The sequence below is a fragment of the Cryptomeria japonica genome, chromosome 9, assembly GCF_030272615.1.
Source record: "Cryptomeria japonica chromosome 9, Sugi_1.0, whole genome shotgun sequence".
Taxonomy (NCBI): Eukaryota; Viridiplantae; Streptophyta; class Pinopsida; order Cupressales; family Cupressaceae; genus Cryptomeria; species Cryptomeria japonica.
The window spans coordinates 59,990,762-60,008,910 of NC_081413.1; the positions used below are offsets into that span (position 1 = coordinate 59,990,762).

Genomic DNA, 18,149 nt, shown 5'->3' on the forward strand with positions numbered 1-18,149 from the left:
AACTTGTTTGGGTTTCCAAACTTTTCTTGTACTTGATTTATTTTGTCTGCACTCATTTGAAGTATAACCAAAAGCATTACACTTGAAACACCTAATTGTTTTTGGAAAATCAAAGTATTGATTTCGACCAGAACTTGATAATCTGGGCACCATAAATTTACAGGTGGTTACTTTATGACCGAAACTGTTACAGAAAAATAATATCCATTCAAGAAAGGATTAAATCTGAAATTGTTCCATTTACTTCCAAATAGATGCTCCTTATTATCTATTTTTTATATTCTGACCTGTAGAACTTTAGCATTCACCTGTGTTGGTGAGTTGTTTTTGTTTCCCTAGCATGTTATGCAAGTGAATAGTTCTTTCATGATCTTCAACTTGTTTTTTAAGAGAATTTATCTATTGTTTGAGTGTTAGAATCTCTTGTTCTTTTTCAGGAATAATTGACCTGAGATTCTCTATAACTCTTTCGGAGTCATTTGACTCAGTTTGAAAAGAAGTAGTTAAGTTACCTAAACTTTTCTCTTGGGAGGAGATAAGTTTTTTGAGTTTTTAAATTTCTTGAAAAGCACACAACAATTCACCTTCAATATTTATCTCACAGTTCTCAGAGTCTGATTGACTATTGATTTTATTATCTGTTTTACTATATGTGGTATTAGATGAATCAATTTCAGCCATGAACAACATTTCACCCTCGTCAGCCAAAGAGTGATTTGACTCATCATCAGAGTCTTCTCTATAGAATAGACTCCTTTTCTTTTTAAATTTGTTAAAGTTGAATTTTTCTTAGGACTAAAAACCTTTTTCTTGTATTTTTCAAACTGATGATCATCATCGTTTTGTTTAGTGTAAGGGCATTGGGCTGCAAAATGACCAGCTCTGCCACATGCAAAACATTTTAGAGGTAGTTTATTTCTGTATTTCTTTTTGAGCTTTCGTACTAATAGAGCTTCTAAAGAATTAGATAATTTTGATTCACTATTTACATCCTCTTTCTTCTCCATTTTGAAAGAAAACTCTTTTAATGATGAATTGGCATTGTCAACTTTATTTGTTCTCATTTCAAATGTAGTCAAGGTTCCTTGAAGATCGTCTATGGTAAGTTTATTGAAATTTTTCTTTTCTTATATGGCAGAAACTTTCATTTCATATTTAGGCAACATAGTTCTAATAATCTTTTTATCCACTATGAATTCTTCTACCTCTCCACCTAATCCTCTCATTCAAATTACAACTTCATCAATCCTTAGAAAGTAATCAGCAACATTTTCATCATCCTTCATTCTCATTTCCTCAAACTGAGTTTTGAGAGTGAGTATTTTTTACTATTTGACTTTTTCATTTCCTTGATAGATGTTTTCAAGTTTTTACCAAATCTCATGTCCAAATTTACAATACATAATTTTAACAAAGACATCTTTAGTGAGCCCACACAATATAGAATGTTTGGCTCTAGCATTCATCTCATATTATTTTTTTCCATAAGGATCTATTGGTATAGTAATAGGAATTGTGTATTTACTGTAAACACTATTCCAGACATCTAGGTCTATAGATATCAGATATGTTTCCATTCTAATTTTCTAGAATACAAAATCAGTTCCATCAAACAATGGAGCTCTAGTAACATATGACCCCTCTTGAGACATGACAAAGAACTTCCAAGACCAGGATCTATCCTAGGAAGACAAACAAATGCAGGACCCTATGCTCTAATAGCACTTATTGGAAGTGGTTTCACTCTAAGAGGGGGGGAAGGTGAATCAGAGTGTAATAAGATTCAAAAACTAAAAACTTTGAAAACTTGATATAACCTTTTAGATTTTTCTAAAACAATTAAATTTGCATTAGATAAGAAACAGAGAACTGTTGATCAAAGATATTCAATCCTTTCAAGATCTAAGAAGAAAGATCAAGATACATTGACTAAACAATCTGCATATGCTCTATGCGACACATCTTTTTACTGCAACTAACAAATGAACTAAAACAAATTCACATGTAATTATCACTGCAGATTTACTAACACTAATTTGCATATAAATGAATGACATTAAGTATCAGAGCTTGACCAAATGAATGAACATGAAATGACAAGATTCATAGAAACATTTCACAAGACACGAATTTCATGAGTGGAAAAACCCTCATGGGGTATAAAAAACCACTCGTAACCTGTTAGCTTTATTCCATCTCAAAACATCAACTTATCACAATGGTAGAGTCTCTTCTCAACAACTCAAAAATGACAACCACAGTTCAAAAACAAATTCAATGACAAAGTGCTTTGATGGAGTCTGAACTCAACATCTTAAAATTGTAAGAACATGTGAAAAGTTGCTCTCAGCACTGACCTTACAACTGCATTGTATTTGTAGTTCCCAAATCATGGTTGGTGACAACTTATAGGAACAATTTTATGAAATCTATTTGAACAAATATTTTGTTGATGAAATCTGTTTAACATAATATTGCAGAATCACAAAAGCACTTCCTTAAAACTTCTTTCAAAAACCCTCTTACTCTGTTTTCAATATTCGATACACAAGATACTAACATAGAGCAACTAAGGAATGTATTAAAGACCTTTTCCTTATTCACACACACTGGCTTCTTCCATATTTGCATATATATATATATGAAAATAAAACCAGAAAACAAAATTTTTTCCTTCGTAAATGAAATACTCATAACTGAAGATCTGTTAAGAAACTACTTTTCAACCAACTGTCAAAAGAAACCTTATTACATTTAACATTAAACTGAATCTTTGGTTTTTTTCTTGAAAGAATACCTGACTATGCTAGCAAAAAGTCAAAAAGAAACTGAAAAACCTTTTTGCATCTTTTGCTCGAAGTCCACTTTTTGTGCATGATGACAACAAACCAACTTCTGCTCGACTATCACTTTCCTATTCACGACGATGTGTCAAACCAAACCAACTGCAACAATGAAATAATTATCTCATAGAGACTGGAAAACATACATGACGGCTAGAGTTCGAAAATACTTTCGAAAGAAAGCTAAACATGATATACAAGCCCCAAAGTAAATAACAATGACATTTCAAATCTGGAAAATATCAAATGCCCAAAGTAAAAGCTGTGCACGTGCCAAAAGATATTCCCTTAATCAAGTATCTTTCGTGAAAGCCATCTGCCAAGTGGGACCATTCAACTACTACATAAACGTAAGTAATCAAGTAATCAAGTACCGCCTAGGCAAGTAGTCACTACGTAAAGAGCTGCACATAGACCAAGAAATCAAATACATGCGGACATCAAGGGCAACAACAAAAGGTAAGAGACCAACAAGAGAAGGGTTTTCTCAGTTGTTATGCCTCCTCCGACGAGGACACTGTCAGATGAGGGCTTAGTGCAAGGGACGCTGTTGTGGGTGAGATTACCAATTAGTGAAGGAATACAAAGAGCGAGAAGAAGATTTGAGCATAACATTTACTGGGCATAGCTTGGGTGCGGCACTGGCAACGCTGAGCTTATACGATATAAAACAAATCATGGTAAATAAATATGGTGTTAGTTCAATTCCCATTACAGTGTTTTCCTTTGCGTCTCCGCACGTAGGGAACCTGTCATTTGCCCAACATATGGAAGAGATTGGCGTCAAAGTGTTGCATGTGGTAAACAACAAGGATTTGGTTCCAAAAATTCCTGGGATTTTTTTCAAGGAAAAATTAGGATGGCTGACTAGGCTTCTACATTGGCTTCCGTGGGCATATGTTCATGTGGGGGTAGAGATTAGTTTAGACAGCAGCAGCTCGCCTTTCCTGAAGCAGACGTATAATCCTGCAAATTTCCACAACTTAGAGGTTTATCTGCACGCACTTGATGGCTTTCAAGGACATAACAAATTGCCCTTCAAGCTCTCGGGGAGAGATCTAGCCCTAGTTAACAAATACTCAGACTTATTGATTCAAAGGCTGCAAATCCCTTCCAACTGGTGGAAAAGGAGAAATAAAGAAGCGGTGAAACACATAGATGGCGTGTTGGTCTACTCTCCTTCAACTCCAACTCCCTCTTTCGTATATCCCCCTTTAATCTATTGCACTTCTTCTTAATAAATCATATGGTTTTATAATGTTTTATAAACCATTGTTTACAGCAGTGACAAAGTATATTATTAAATATAAAGGGTAAATCAGGCACGAATTTCTTAATCAGTCTTTATTTTCTTTTTCCTTTCATGTGAAGTTTCGAAAGAAGATTTAAATTATTTTCAAGGATTTTTTTTAAGTTGCATTAGTTGATGTTTGTAATTAATCTATGTCTTGTGGATACAATATTTAATAAGAGATGCAAAGCGTTGTTGCTGTTAGTTTAGATTAGATAAAAGTAGGAATAAAGATAGAGGGGAGAGAAAGAGGGAGAGAAATAGATAGATACATAGATAAAGATAGGTAGAGGGGGAGATAAAAATAGAGAGATAGAGATAAATAGATTGATAGATAGAGAGTAAGAGGTAGAGTGAGAGATAAAGGTAGAGCCAGATAGAAAGAAAGTGATAAAGAGATAGATAAGCATATAGGATAGGAATGTAAGGAAGCAAAGGTGTGCGGAAACACTTCCTACGCTAATCTTGAGAGGACGGTTATGCAACTTTCAACTTAAATATTACTAAGATATCAAGAAATGCACAATAAAGCATAAACAAAATAGCAATGAACACATAACATAGTGATTACTATGGGGAAACCTTTTTCGGAGAAAAACCCCACCCTCCAAAATTCACACAATGTATTATCAAATCAAGCTGATTACAATACACTTGCAATGCAAGTTCTTACAGGAGCGCATCACCACAACTCAAACTCAGAGAGACTCCTTCTAGCATCCAGTCTTGCAAAAAACTCAATTATCAAAATCCTCCCCAAGCCCTCCTTTTATAGTGATTTTACGACCTGGAAACCACTTGTGGTTTTACAAAACCATGGGCTTAACCACCATGCCACATCGTGCCCATTTTTGACATTTACATTTCCAAAATGGAAAAACAACTAGGTTAAAATAGTAATCCCATCCATAATTTTGTCCCCTAGCTTAGACCCTCTTAAAAGTCACAAAATGAGTCATTAAGGCTCTAAAAATGGCCCACCTATATTCTACTATGGACAAGACTCATTTTTAACAACTCACTAACCATTTTCCAATGCATAAACATGTGGAAAACTACCTCAAACAAATTCTGGAATTTTCCAGAAAAAGACTGCAAGGTTGAGACACATGTTTCTCAACATTCTCCCACTTGTCGAACACCTTGCAAGAGTCAGGGGATCCAAAATATCATGGACTTAATTGCTAGGGGCCGAGAGGCCCATAGACTCTGAACACCATCTGAATTTCTCTGTGCTCACGGGCTTAGTTAATGCATCAGCAACATTCACCAAAGTTTCTACCTTTTCCAGGTTCACCTTGCCATCCTCAATCATATCTCTCACAAAATGATATTGTACATCAATGTGCTTGGTCCTGGCATGAAAAGTAGGGTTCTTCGCTAGGCAGATTGCACTCTGACTGTCATTGTAAATTGTCACTACATCCTGTTTGAACTCTATATCTGAACACAATCTCTTTAGCCAGATGGCTTCCTTAAAGGCATGAGTAGCTGCCATGTATTCTGCCTCAGTAGTGGACAAACTGACCATAGCCTGTCGCTTGCTCATCCTGAATAATGTAAACACATATGCACTAGTGGATCTTCTTCTATCAACATCACCGGCCCAGTCTGAATCCACATAGCCTCGAATATCTAAGGAATGCTCATTTCCTGTTCCATGAAAACATATCGAGTACTTTGAAGTACCCCTCAAGTATCTAAAAACTCTTTTTACTGCATCCCAATGTGCTCTTCCTAGATTAGACATATAACAAGAAAGAACTCCCACTGCTTGGGCAATGTCTGGTCTTGTACAGACCATAGCATACATCAAACTTCCAACAACACTCTGATATGGTACTGAACTCATCTCTTCCATCTCCAATGGGTATGTAGGACACTGTGAACTAGAAAGCTTTGTTCCCATTGTAATAGGAACACTCAATGGTCTTGAATCCTGCTTATTGAATCTTTTCAAAATAGTACCAACATACTTGCTCTGGCCTAGCCAAAGCTTTGTGTTTTGTCTATCTCTTACAATCTCCATTCCTAGAATGTGTCTAGCTACACCAAGATCTTTCATTTCAAACTTTATCGAGAGCTGAGATTTTAACTCTGCAATCAAACCTTTTCCTTTGCCAATAAACAACATGTCATTGACATACAGGGCAATGACCAAGAAACGATCACCATCAGATTCAAAATATATATAGTGACCAGATTTCGATCACACAAATCCCAAACTCAACACATATGTATCAAACTTTTGGTACCACATCCTAGGACTCTATTTTAAACCATACAAGGATTTCTTCAACTTACAGACCAAATGACTTTTACCTTTCATCACATAGTGCTCTGGCTGTGTCATGTAAATTTCTTCCTCCAAATCTCCATGAAGAAAAGTTGTTTTCACATCCATTTGCTCGATCTCTAGATCATAGGCTGCTGCAATAGAAAGTAAAAATCTAATGGATGTCATTTTGGCTACTGGAGAAAAAATCTCACCATAATCTACTCCTTCAACTTGAGAGTAACCTTTTGCAACCAAACGTGCTTTATACTTCTCAATGCTTCCATCTAAACCCATCTTCTTCTTGAACACCCATTTACAACCAACAAGCTTTCATCCTTCAGGCAATGGTACAAGGTCCCATGTTTCATTCCTCTTAAGAGCTGCCATTTCTTCATCCATGCCTATTTTCCAGGACTCTGAATCATTCATACCAAGAGCCTCTTCTACAGATCTTGGTTCATCAATGTTAGCATTCAATGCAAATATGCATCTCCAATCATCAGGAGAATACCCATACCTTTCAGGTGGTTTCCTTTGTCTAGTAGACCTTCGAGCAAGATCTGGTTCAGGTTCAACTTCAGGTTCAACTTTAGGTACCTCTTCTTCCTCTGATGATTCAGAACTCATAGAGCTCTCCTCGACTTCTTGTCTTTCTAAGGGCCTCGATTCAACTTTCTCCGGTGTAGCAGGTAGTTGAATCACATCTTTCTTTTGTTATGTTTGTTCTGGCTGCACTGTAATAGAAGAAGGCTTAGTTTCTCTAAATATAACACTTCTTGTGTAAAATACCTTTTGTTCAATAGGATTCCAAAGCTTGTATCCTTTTACACCATAACTGTATCCGATGAAAATACATTTAACAGCTTTGTTGTCCAATTTTGTCTACTTCTCCTTTGGCACATGAGCATATGCTTCGCAACTAAACACTCTGAGATGTCTAAGTGAAGGCTTGTGGCCCAACCATGCTTCCATTGGCCTCTTATCAACAAGAGCTGATGTAGGAGACCTATTTATCAGGTAGCAGGCAGTGGCTACAGCTTCAGCCCAAAACTTTTGTTCTAGTCCAGCTCCACTCAGCATACTCCTAGCCTTCTCCATCAAGGTCCTGTTCATCCTTTCTGCAACTCCATTCTGTTGTGCAGAATACAGAGTTGTCTTCTCTCTTTTACTACCACAATCTTTACAAAATGTGTCAAAATCATTGGAGCAAAATTCACCACCATTATCAGTTCTCAAACATTTTATTTTCTTTCCAGTCTGCAACTCAACCATTGCTTTAAATTCTTTGAAATGACTGAAAACTTCAGTTTTACTCCTAAGAAAATAAACCCATGTTCTTCTATTGAAATTATCAATGAAAGAAACATAATAAACTGATCTACCAATAGAAGGAATATCAACTCGACCAAATACATCCAAATGGATTAGATCCAAAATACATGAAGACTTATGAGAACTCGAGTAAAACTGAATGCGGTTTTGTTTACCATAGATACAATGCTCACAAAAATCAAATTCAAGATTGCAATCATTCAACCCATCAACAAGGTTCTTATTTTTCAAGGTCCATAGACCCTTCTCACCTATGTGGCCAAGTCTCTGGTGCCATAACATGGTCTTCTCTGTAGGCAACTTTGATTCGGTAGACAGAGCACCCTTGGGTACCCAAAAACCACGACCATCTGTTGAAAGAGTAACCCTCTCCTTTTCCAACTGAGTAGTCTTTTTCACAATCTTATCAGAAGTACTATTGCACTCAACTATGCATGCATCAAGCTAGTATAGTGTACCCAATCTGCTTCCTCTTGCTATCACCATAGCACCTCTTACCATTTTCACACCTGCTCCAGAAAACTGTACATGCACACCCGCATCTATTAGCTTGCTAACAGATAACAAATTCCTTGCTAGTCTCGGGATATGTAAGACACCATCAAATCTTCTAATTCTACCATCAGAAAATTTCACACGAATACTTCCACGACCAACAATATCAAGTACTGAGTTATCACCCAAATACACCTTACCACCATCAAAATTTTCATACTTACTAAACCAGTTTCTATTAGGAGTCATGTGGAAAGATGCACCTGAGTCTATTAACCATGCATTGTCACCTGCACAAGTGGCCAAGGCTGTGATGAAAGCATCTCCATCTTCCTTCTCGGACTCAAAATTAGAATCTTTCTTCTTCTTCTTCTTTTTCTTCTCCTCTTTGCAGTCCTTTCGGAAGTGTCTAGGTTTGCCACAATTCCAGCAGATTGCCTTGGACTTCGCAAGAGATTTTGATCTCCCCTTATTCTTGGACTTAGAACAGCCATGCTGCTTTTCATTCTTGCCTCTTTCTTTTGGTCTTCCTCGAACACTCAAAGCCTCTTTGGCATTCAGAGAGACCTTCCTTCTCATCTCTTTAGAAAGTAGAGAACCAACAACATCCTCCATCTTCAAGGTAATTGAAGTGCTCCCTATGGCCATAACAAGGCTGTCCCCTGAGTCTAGCAACGAACATAGCAAGATTTGGCATCTTTCTTCTTCATCCATTGGCACCCCAATAGAGGTCAACTGAGTTACCAACATATTAAAGCTTTCCAGATGCTCAAAAATTCGTCCACCTTCTTCCATTCTCAAAGAATACAATTTCTTCCTTAAGAAGATCTTGTTCACAAGTGATTTTGCTTGGTAGATCTCACTTAGATTCTTCCAAAGCTTCTTTGCAGTAGATTCTTCATGGACATTTATCAGAATAGAGTCTGCAAGACACAATCTGATGAGACCTTTAGCTTTTCTATCAGTCACATCATATTGTGTGGCTAAAGTTGGATCTGCGGGCCTATGCTTATTCTCATCAATCGCATCCCATAGATCTCGATCAATCAACAGATCTTCCATCTTCAGCTTCCACATCTCAAAGTTTGTGCCAGAAAACTTCTCTACATCAATCCTCCTTGATATACTTGCCATCTTTACAATCCTGCAATACAAAAATGAAAAACTCTGGACAAGCTCCCACTCAAACCTTGATTAGCTCAAAAAATCATGTACCCAACAAATAGAACCAAAACTGGCTAGGCTCTGATACCACTTGTAAGGAAGCAAAGGTGTGCGGAAATGCTTCCTACACTAATCTTTAGAGGACGGTTATGCAACTTTCAACTTAAATATTACTAAGATATCAAGAAATGCACAATAAAGCATAAACAAAATAGCAATGAACACATAACATAGTGATTACCGTGGGGAAACCCTTCTAGGAGAAAAACCCCACTCTCCAAAACTCGCACAATGTATTATCAAATCAAGCTGACTACAATACACTTGCAATGCAAGTTCTTATAGGAGCGCATCACCACAACTCAAACTCAGAGAGACTCCTTCTAGCATCCAGTCTTGCAAAAAACTCAATTATCAAACTCCTCCCCAAGCCCTCCTTTTATAGTGATTTTACAACCTGGAAACCACTTGTGGTTTTACAAAACCATGGGCTTAACCACCATGCCACATGGTGCCCATTTTTGACATTAACATTTCCAAAATAGAAAAACAACCAAGTTAAAATAGTAATCCCATCCATAATTTTGTCCCCTAGCTTAGACCCTCTTAAAAGTCACAAAATGAGCCATTAAGGCTCTAAAAATGGCCCACCTATATTCTACTATGGACAAGACTCATTTTTAACAACTCACTAACCATTTTCCAATGCATAAACATGTGGAAAACTACCTCAAACAAATTCTGGAATTTTCCAGAAAAAGACTACAAGGTTGAGACACATGTTTCTCAACAAGGAATAGGGAGAGAGGGAGAGAGAGAGATAGAGAGAGAGACAGAGACAGAGATGTGACACTATGATAGAGGGATGGAGAGATAGAGATAAGTATATATTTTGTTTATTTTTATTTTAATAATAGAAGTGGAAGAAGTCCATTTGATAAGCACATTATGTAATTTTTAATCAGTAAAATTTATATTTAATATTAAGTATATGAAAGGTGGTTAGATATGATGAGTTGTCTAATATTTGGGAGAAGTTATATTTATGTTTAACTTAAACAAAAAAAATCAATTTTATATGTTTTAAAAATGTTTTAGGAATATTAGGATCATTACCTAGTTTTATCATAAGCAAAAAGTTATTTTGTATAAATCTAGATTAGACAAATTAATAAAAATACTTATCTAATAATTGACCTAGGTTAGATAATTGAAATTGTCATTGTTTGTAGATTAGTTATTTTAAAATGATAAATGTTTCAAAATCTAAATTGATCAAGAGAATGATGTAGATGGAGCTTGAGCTCCTTGAGTTTGTTCTCAATTGATAAACATAAAAGAATAAATTAATTTTTTGTTTTTTTAAGGCATGAACCAAATGTTTTTTAAAAAAAAACTTCTTATCGATATTTAATCATATTAAATTTTTCGCCAAAATGAGACCAATCCTTAAAGTATGCCAAAATATCTAAAAGTACGCCAAAATATCTAAAGCGCATGGTAAAATCGTATATAAAAAACCAGATTAATAAAGATAAAATAATATGGAATGATTTTTAATTTAAATTTAAAAGTTTACATCTATACACATGTAATAATTTTTTTGGAAATAACATAATTTTATCTGTATGTTAAGTTCAATAGTTACTAGTTTCACAATATTTTGAAGTAATATTAAAATTGTATCTTAGTAGGAACCCCTCATTATATATACAGTTAAATTAAATATTAATAAATAAATTATAATAAAAATAGTAAGCATAATTTTATGCCTTAATAAGAAAGTATAAATGCTTGGTTCTTAAACACTTTAATTATGACACCAATGTCATATATAAGATGCCCATGATTAGTATTCTTCCACCAAGCTGAGGAAGACTAATTGAAAGCATTCTGTGAGTACTCGAAAGCCAAATGTCTAGTAAAACAATGGTGGCTATAGTCCACTAGGTGACACCAAGAGCTATCATTGACCTATAGAATGACTTCTCCAAGTAGAACTTTTGAAATAACCACTTCAACAAGAATACATGAAAATGAAGTATGACCAAAGGGTTTAGTCATAGGGTCCACCTTCACGGACATTCCTAAATAATTACCGATAGACTCATAGGATTCATCACACCAAAAAAAAAAGAATATAAAGACCACATGAAGTGACTTTTCTCTTGGGATTGTAGCAAGATTGTCAGCAGTGTTATTATTATGATTGGTGAAGAGGTAATATATCCTAAGGTTCCTTAGAACATTCACACATCCCTTGAAGTGGTTTCCATTTTCTTGTCCAATACTTTTTATATTCTGCAAAATTGCAGCTCTTTGTTTCTCTTAGCATGTCAATTCATCAAGCATGATTTTGTTTCCCTTAAGAATCCTGAAAGGACGGTGAAAAAAATTCTTAAAAAATGCTTTAAAATGTACAATGCCATAAAATTAGTTTGGATTCTAATAATTACAAATTTTTTGAGGGGGAATTTAGTATCTTTTCATAAGTGATCGCATCATTAGAATCGCCCCTCTTTTCTGACCTTTTTTATGCCCTACATCGCCTCATGCTCCATCACCCATTTTCTTATAAACCAGTCAAGATTCACACTAAAGAGTGTCCTCAAAGGGCTCCAAAAGATTTTTTGTGGGTTTTAAAGTGTTGAATCTCTAGCACTGAGGGATGTGGGACTCATCCTTGGAAGCTCTCAATCTGAGATGGATCTAGAGGTTGATGAAGGTGTGGGGGAAAATAATCCCCAAAGTTAATGGATATGTTGTATTCCTTCTGAAATTTTGTTTTTTGTAGTGCACTTCATTTTGGCACAAGGTATTCCCTCCTATGTTTAATGGAAATGTCCTCTTAGTGAAGATTAAGAGTTCACTGGTTGCTATTAGTGTGGGGTAATAGTTGTAGACTGACCTCAGCTCTCTGCCTTCAAAATTTTTTATGTTTTTTTGTGTTTTTTTAAGTTTGGTAGTAGTTGTAGATTGAGCTCAAATTTTTGCATTTTGATTTTTTGTAATACTTCGGCTAGTTTTCATATAGTTTTCTTCTTTAGTAGGGTTGGGAAATGTAAGGACCATGCTCTTTAAATCTCTATATCATTTAAATTTCTAGTCCACTGGATCTAGGCTCCTTGTGCTATTTTGGTTTTTTTTGTTTCGACATGAATTATTTGTAAATATTTCTTATAATTACTTTAATTAGTATTCACTAGTGCTTTACCCTTAAAAAATGACTTCTTTCAAAACTATAGACTAGAACAATGACTTTTGAAAGGAACCCCAAAACCGTTCAAAAAGAAAACCTTGAAATGTCAAAATAAGAACCAAAGAATGGGTCAATAAAGCACCAAAAATAAATCATAAGAAAATCTAGATACAAAAATAGAAGGTTAAAACCAATAATAGAGAATCTTTCCAATAACCTAGTAGACAAACTTTCATAGAAATGAATCCCAAAGTAGAAAAAAACCTCAAATAAAGGCCTTTTACAAGATAAAATCATCCAATCACTTCCTTCCAACATAATGATAAGACTCTAACAAAACCCACAATAAAATCCACCTTGAAATAAGATAAGAAGGATAAAAAATAACAATAAAATTCACCTTAGTAGGATCATATGGAGTGTAGACTAGGGTAAAGGTCACATAAGATGCCTTGATGAAGACAAATAAAAGAATCTAGGCTATTGAAGGCCACAAACCAAGGCCATCAAAAGAAATAGGCATGTAAGCCACTTCCTAATTATGATAAAAATAATGCAGAGGTACCAATAACATCATAAACAACTCAAAACCATTCTTCAAAGGTGCTCACAAGTTTACAAGGAAAAAACTACTCATCAATTCCTTCATTTGGCTTCTTAATCATAGCCGGTTCACCCAAAACTTGGTTAGAACTCACCAAATGGTTTGACAACCTTGGAGAAGGCTTCTTAAAAGGATTAAGGAATCATATACACCCATTTCAAGCACTGTTTCACTTCCCATATTCTCTCCCTAGATGAGTTGCTTCACAAAGGACCTATTTCCTAGTAGCCCTATTCAGAGTGTTTTTAGGCCTTAAATCACAAACTTCCCAAATGACTTCATAAACCAAATAGAGATTAAAATACCCATTATAAAGTTACATACTATACTATAAAACTATCGGTGGTTGCTTTGGAACATGTGCCTCAAAAGTGGCATCCTATGCTATCCTAATTAGGCCTATTAGGCCTCTTTTACAAAGAGACTATCAACATAACCCTTTCTAATATACAAGACACCACTCATACATTCACAATGGCTCTCAAATAGGTCAAATCGACAATTTTTAAGGCAAGATACTGTCCCCTAGTCATGAGTTTACAAAACCCTTGTTTTTAAGCCAATATGAGGAGAGTTTCATAGATATCCCACTTCCACACTTCACCAAATATTAAAAACCCCTAGAACATGTCTTCACATGGTTTTACAACACTCACATTACCCTTCCCAACTATTCTTCATCCATTTTCCACTCCATACGTCTCATTTTTACTTAAGAACGTGTCTCGGTCCACCTAGTGAATCATCACAAAGCCATAAAAAGAACTCAAAAACATTGTAAGTCATTGAAACATAAAATATATTATATAATAGGCCATTCCATCAATTTATAGTTCCATACAGTAGGTGTAATGGCCAAACCAAAAATTTGTTCTTACAAGGCTTGTTGTTGGCCGTGTATAGGTAGTTTACACAAAAATGCTTATAAATTCTTAAAAATTAAAGAAATGACTCCAAAACAAATGCAAATGGAAGCTAACTCAGAGAACTATCATTCCATAATAGTTTCTTTATTTCTTCTTGAGTTCCATGTACATTTTTTTTTATCTCCAACCCCACATTCGACCTCTCAAGGGTCTTTTATCCCCTTACGATAGTTTTTAATCCACATTTAACCACTTTTCAAACTATACAATCATTGGGATTCCAATATGACAATACTACATGATGACAACTTTTAAGCTGACAATTTTTAGCAATCTTTGCTTGTTGTTTACAAAACTTTGTATAAATCACCAAATTGATTTGAAATCACCCTAACATGCCTAAAAGAGGTCAAATAGACCTTGGAACAAGATTACATCTCATGTTTACATCATTTGACCCATGTGACAATATTTGACAATATTTGTTGCTATAAGCCTATTGGACAATATGACCCAAAAATTGAACTCAAACCTACACAAATGGCTCATATAATCTTATTTAAATAAATTCAACATGAAATGAGACTAAAAACTTATATTGGCCTCATAGAGGCATATGACAAATTAGGTGCTCCTACACCAAAAAAGGGGACCCCGCCACACCTACAAGTGCTAATTCAACCTCTATAGGAGGCTCCCACATATATTTTCTAGTAGAATATAGATCCATCCATGGGTACCTAGTAGCTGTGGTCACAAGAGCATAAACCACCTCTAGAGGAAGCTATGGGGACATAAATGGGAAATGGGCAACAAAGGCCCCTTCATTGTTTTGCCACACTTCCAATATAGACACCATTTGGACTAGAATGGCCTAAGTAAGGATAGGGCCATGCTCCAAAGGAGAAAAAGGAGGAAAGACAATGGAGAATAAGGCAATAGAATCCCTAACCTGCATGCACCCAAATCTTACAAGACAACCATGAGAAGATCCATCTATGGAAACCCTAGAAATTGGCATAAGGGGAGAAAAGAGGAGGGGCCCTACCTAGATCTCGGTAGCGGAAGCCCTCACACTAAAGATCTAGTGACAAAAAAGATATTTTGAACTAGCCTTAAGGAGACCTGCCAATAAAAAGCCCCTTATAGAAATGACTCACATCACAATAGAATTTCTAATATTTGGAACACCATTCCCTTTGACCAAACACACAATCACCAATGCCATTTTCATTATTTGCAAATGCATCTAACCAACATCTTCATCACCATAGTCTCCATTGTTGTCGTCTTCTTGAATTGCTAGGGTTTTCCTTTTTACAAAACTATTTTTTATTATAAATCATTCTTTCAATTGCTTATAAAGCATAAATTTGTACAAGAATATTTCATATATCTCCTTGAAAAATATATTTTTCATTCTTATTAATGCAATCTACAAAATAAAGTAAACTCACAAAAATAATATTGTATACACAAACATAACAATGTAATGCATCATTCTCTAAATATATTTATATATAAAAAAATAAAAAATAAAAATAATTAGGCCCAGAGGCATATTGCAATGGTAGCACAAAATTAATATACATAAAATCCATTTTTAAGGATGGATATCTTTATTCATTGGATAACAATTTATTATTTAACATTTTCTAAAAAAATCCAAATTTTTACAAAGGTTATCCTTATTCAAATCATTTAAAAAAAAACAATATAATTTAAAATAATAATTTATTTGTTTAAGAGTAATTAATATATTCATTTAAACATTTCTATATATTTGGAAACATTCCAATTTGAAATTAAAGTATAATTTAAAATTAATTAAATTAACATCTTGAGAAAGATATATCTTGAAGGCTAGTTTACATTTTTTTCTCTAAAGATAGGTATGCTAGTATATCTTCTATGCATAAATTGTAACATACTAATTTATAAATATTTTTTAATCAGTTTGATCATTGGACCCCTTTGATGCAAGTGCTAACGTTTATTATTCCATTTTTTTATTTTACGCAATCAATATTTAAGATTTTTTTAATTTATATCATTTATTATGAAGCTTCATCAATTTTACAAATTGATTTGTACTCTCTAACATATTAATTTATAAATATTGTTCTATCAACTTGACCATTACACCTCTTTGATGTAAGCATTGACATTTCTTAGTGCTCTTTTTTATTTTACTATATCGGATATTTAAAATATTTTATTACATGTCATTCCTCCAATAGAATTGTACTCTTTCTAACATATTAATTTATAAATATTTGGAGGGAATGAGCTCTCCTAGGGTTTGAGGTTGCATATTTCTTTTTTCAAACTACATTTAATGTGGGAATTTTGTGTTTATTATGGCTCCGGCCAAATTTATCCTAGCAATTGATGTTGATGCTGGAGTTGCTACGACAGACCCTCATGGCGCCTCTGAGCAAGCGCCGTCGCAAATTTATTCTGAAAGTGTTTCACAAGGTATGTCCTCGCCTAATGTTGTACTTCCTATTCAATATTTTTATAATGCTTGTGAGTGGCTGGAAAAATGCACTTTGATAGGCTATTTTGTGGGTAGGATCCCTCCTAAAAGCATGCTTCATGACTACGTTACCAAAGCCTCATCTCCTCATGGAGTCCAGCTTGATGACGTCCAAAGCCTCACCAAGGCCTTCATTTTGTTTCACTTTTCAAACCCTTCCCATGTTGAGGCTATCCTCTCTCATGGGTCATGGACCATTCAGTCTTCCCTTCTAGTTTTCTAGTGCTGGTCTCGAGAATTTTCTATCTCAGATGACAAAAAGTTGCAAGTCCCAGTTTGGGTTGAGTTCCCTAGTCTTCCTTTTCCTTGTTGGTCTTTCATGGAAACTATTGCTCAATCTCTTGGTAAAGTTATTTGCCTTCAACCAGACCATTTTTTTCATGCTCACCTTCAAAAGAGGGTCTACGTTCAGGTCGACCTTCCGCGCAACCTAAAAGAAAGTGGGAGGCAATAGCTTCACCTAGAAGGTTCTTTATTTGAATCTTCCCAACACTTGTTATCGGTGCCAATGGGTGTAACACAAAATCAGGGATTGTCCCTTGGCTATTCTGAAAATAAAACCCCCTATTAAGGAGACTGGTTCTTGACCTATGGAGGGAGCTAAGAAGGATGAATGGACCACTGTAGTTCACAAAGGCAAAAACTATGTGGCTTCGGCCCAAAATTCACCCGTTGGTTCAAGTTCCCAGCCAATGACAGAGCGTCCTATGCAGACACCATTTGCCCAAGCGGTCTCTATGTCATCTGCTTTGGTTTTTAACCACACTCTCTATGTCATTCTCGTAGCCCTTCTGGGCATGCTGAGATTGCAGATGGTGGCTCAGAAAAATGATAAGTTATTTTTGATGGGGATGCTCTTCCCGGTCTCAGTTCAGATTTTTTGCGCAATAGCTTCTCTTCTCTTGGTGGTGAGGATGATATGCAAGTTTTTTCATGAATTGTGTCTCATGGAATGTTCAAGGTCTCACAGACCTCACCAAAAAGTATTATATTTGAGATGTTCATCAACGAGTTTTAGGCCTGGATGTTCTCTCCCTTCAGGAAGTTAAAATTGTTGGTTTCATGCTCACTATTGCATGTGGTGTTATTTGGCCATATAACCTTGTTTTTTCTTCCCAGCATGTAGTTGGTCGAGGTGGAGTTGCTACTCTCATTTCACTTCGTTGGCTCTCTATAGTTATTTCTCACAGTTTTGATCCCATGCAACGCGTTGTATGGGTTTTATTATCAATTGATATCCATTCCATTGGGATTGTTAATGTTTATGCTCCCAATGATGCGGTTGATAGATCACACCTATGGTGGTGGATTGCTAACAATCCGCCACCTACAACTTGGGTCATGTGTGGGGACTTCAATATGGTTGAGGTGGCGACTGATAACGACAAAATTTTTCCTTTTCGATGGACAAATCGAGAGAGGGAAGCTTGGTACTATATATGTAATAAGTTGGGTCTTTTTGACCCCAACACAAACTGTTGCTGCCTTGGTGGGTTCTAGCACACTTGGTCTAATTTTAGAGTTGGCTTCGACAGAAT

General features: G+C 35.4%; 1 protein-coding gene across 1 annotated transcript; it reads left to right on the forward strand.

The window, feature by feature from the left end:
• The first annotated feature begins 3,274 nt into the window (after positions 1 to 3,274).
• Positions 3,275 to 4,081, forward strand: LOC131033504 (phospholipase A1-Igamma2, chloroplastic-like). The gene is made up of 2 exons (XM_057964734.2): positions 3,275 to 3,302; positions 3,417 to 4,081. The coding sequence occupies exons 1-2, from the start codon at positions 3,275 to 3,277 to the stop codon at positions 4,079 to 4,081; spliced, it is 693 nt and encodes a 230-aa protein (XP_057820717.2).
• Positions 4,082 to 18,149: the final 14,068 nt, after the last annotated feature.

Coding starts and splice junctions, on each gene's coding strand:
- LOC131033504 (XM_057964734.2), top strand. CDS start 3,275: ATGCGGACATCAAGGGCAACAACAAAAG. Junction 3,303..3,416: donor ATCAAGGGCAACAACAAAAG/GTAAGAGACCAA, acceptor ATTACCAATTAG/TGAAGGAATACAAAGAGCGA.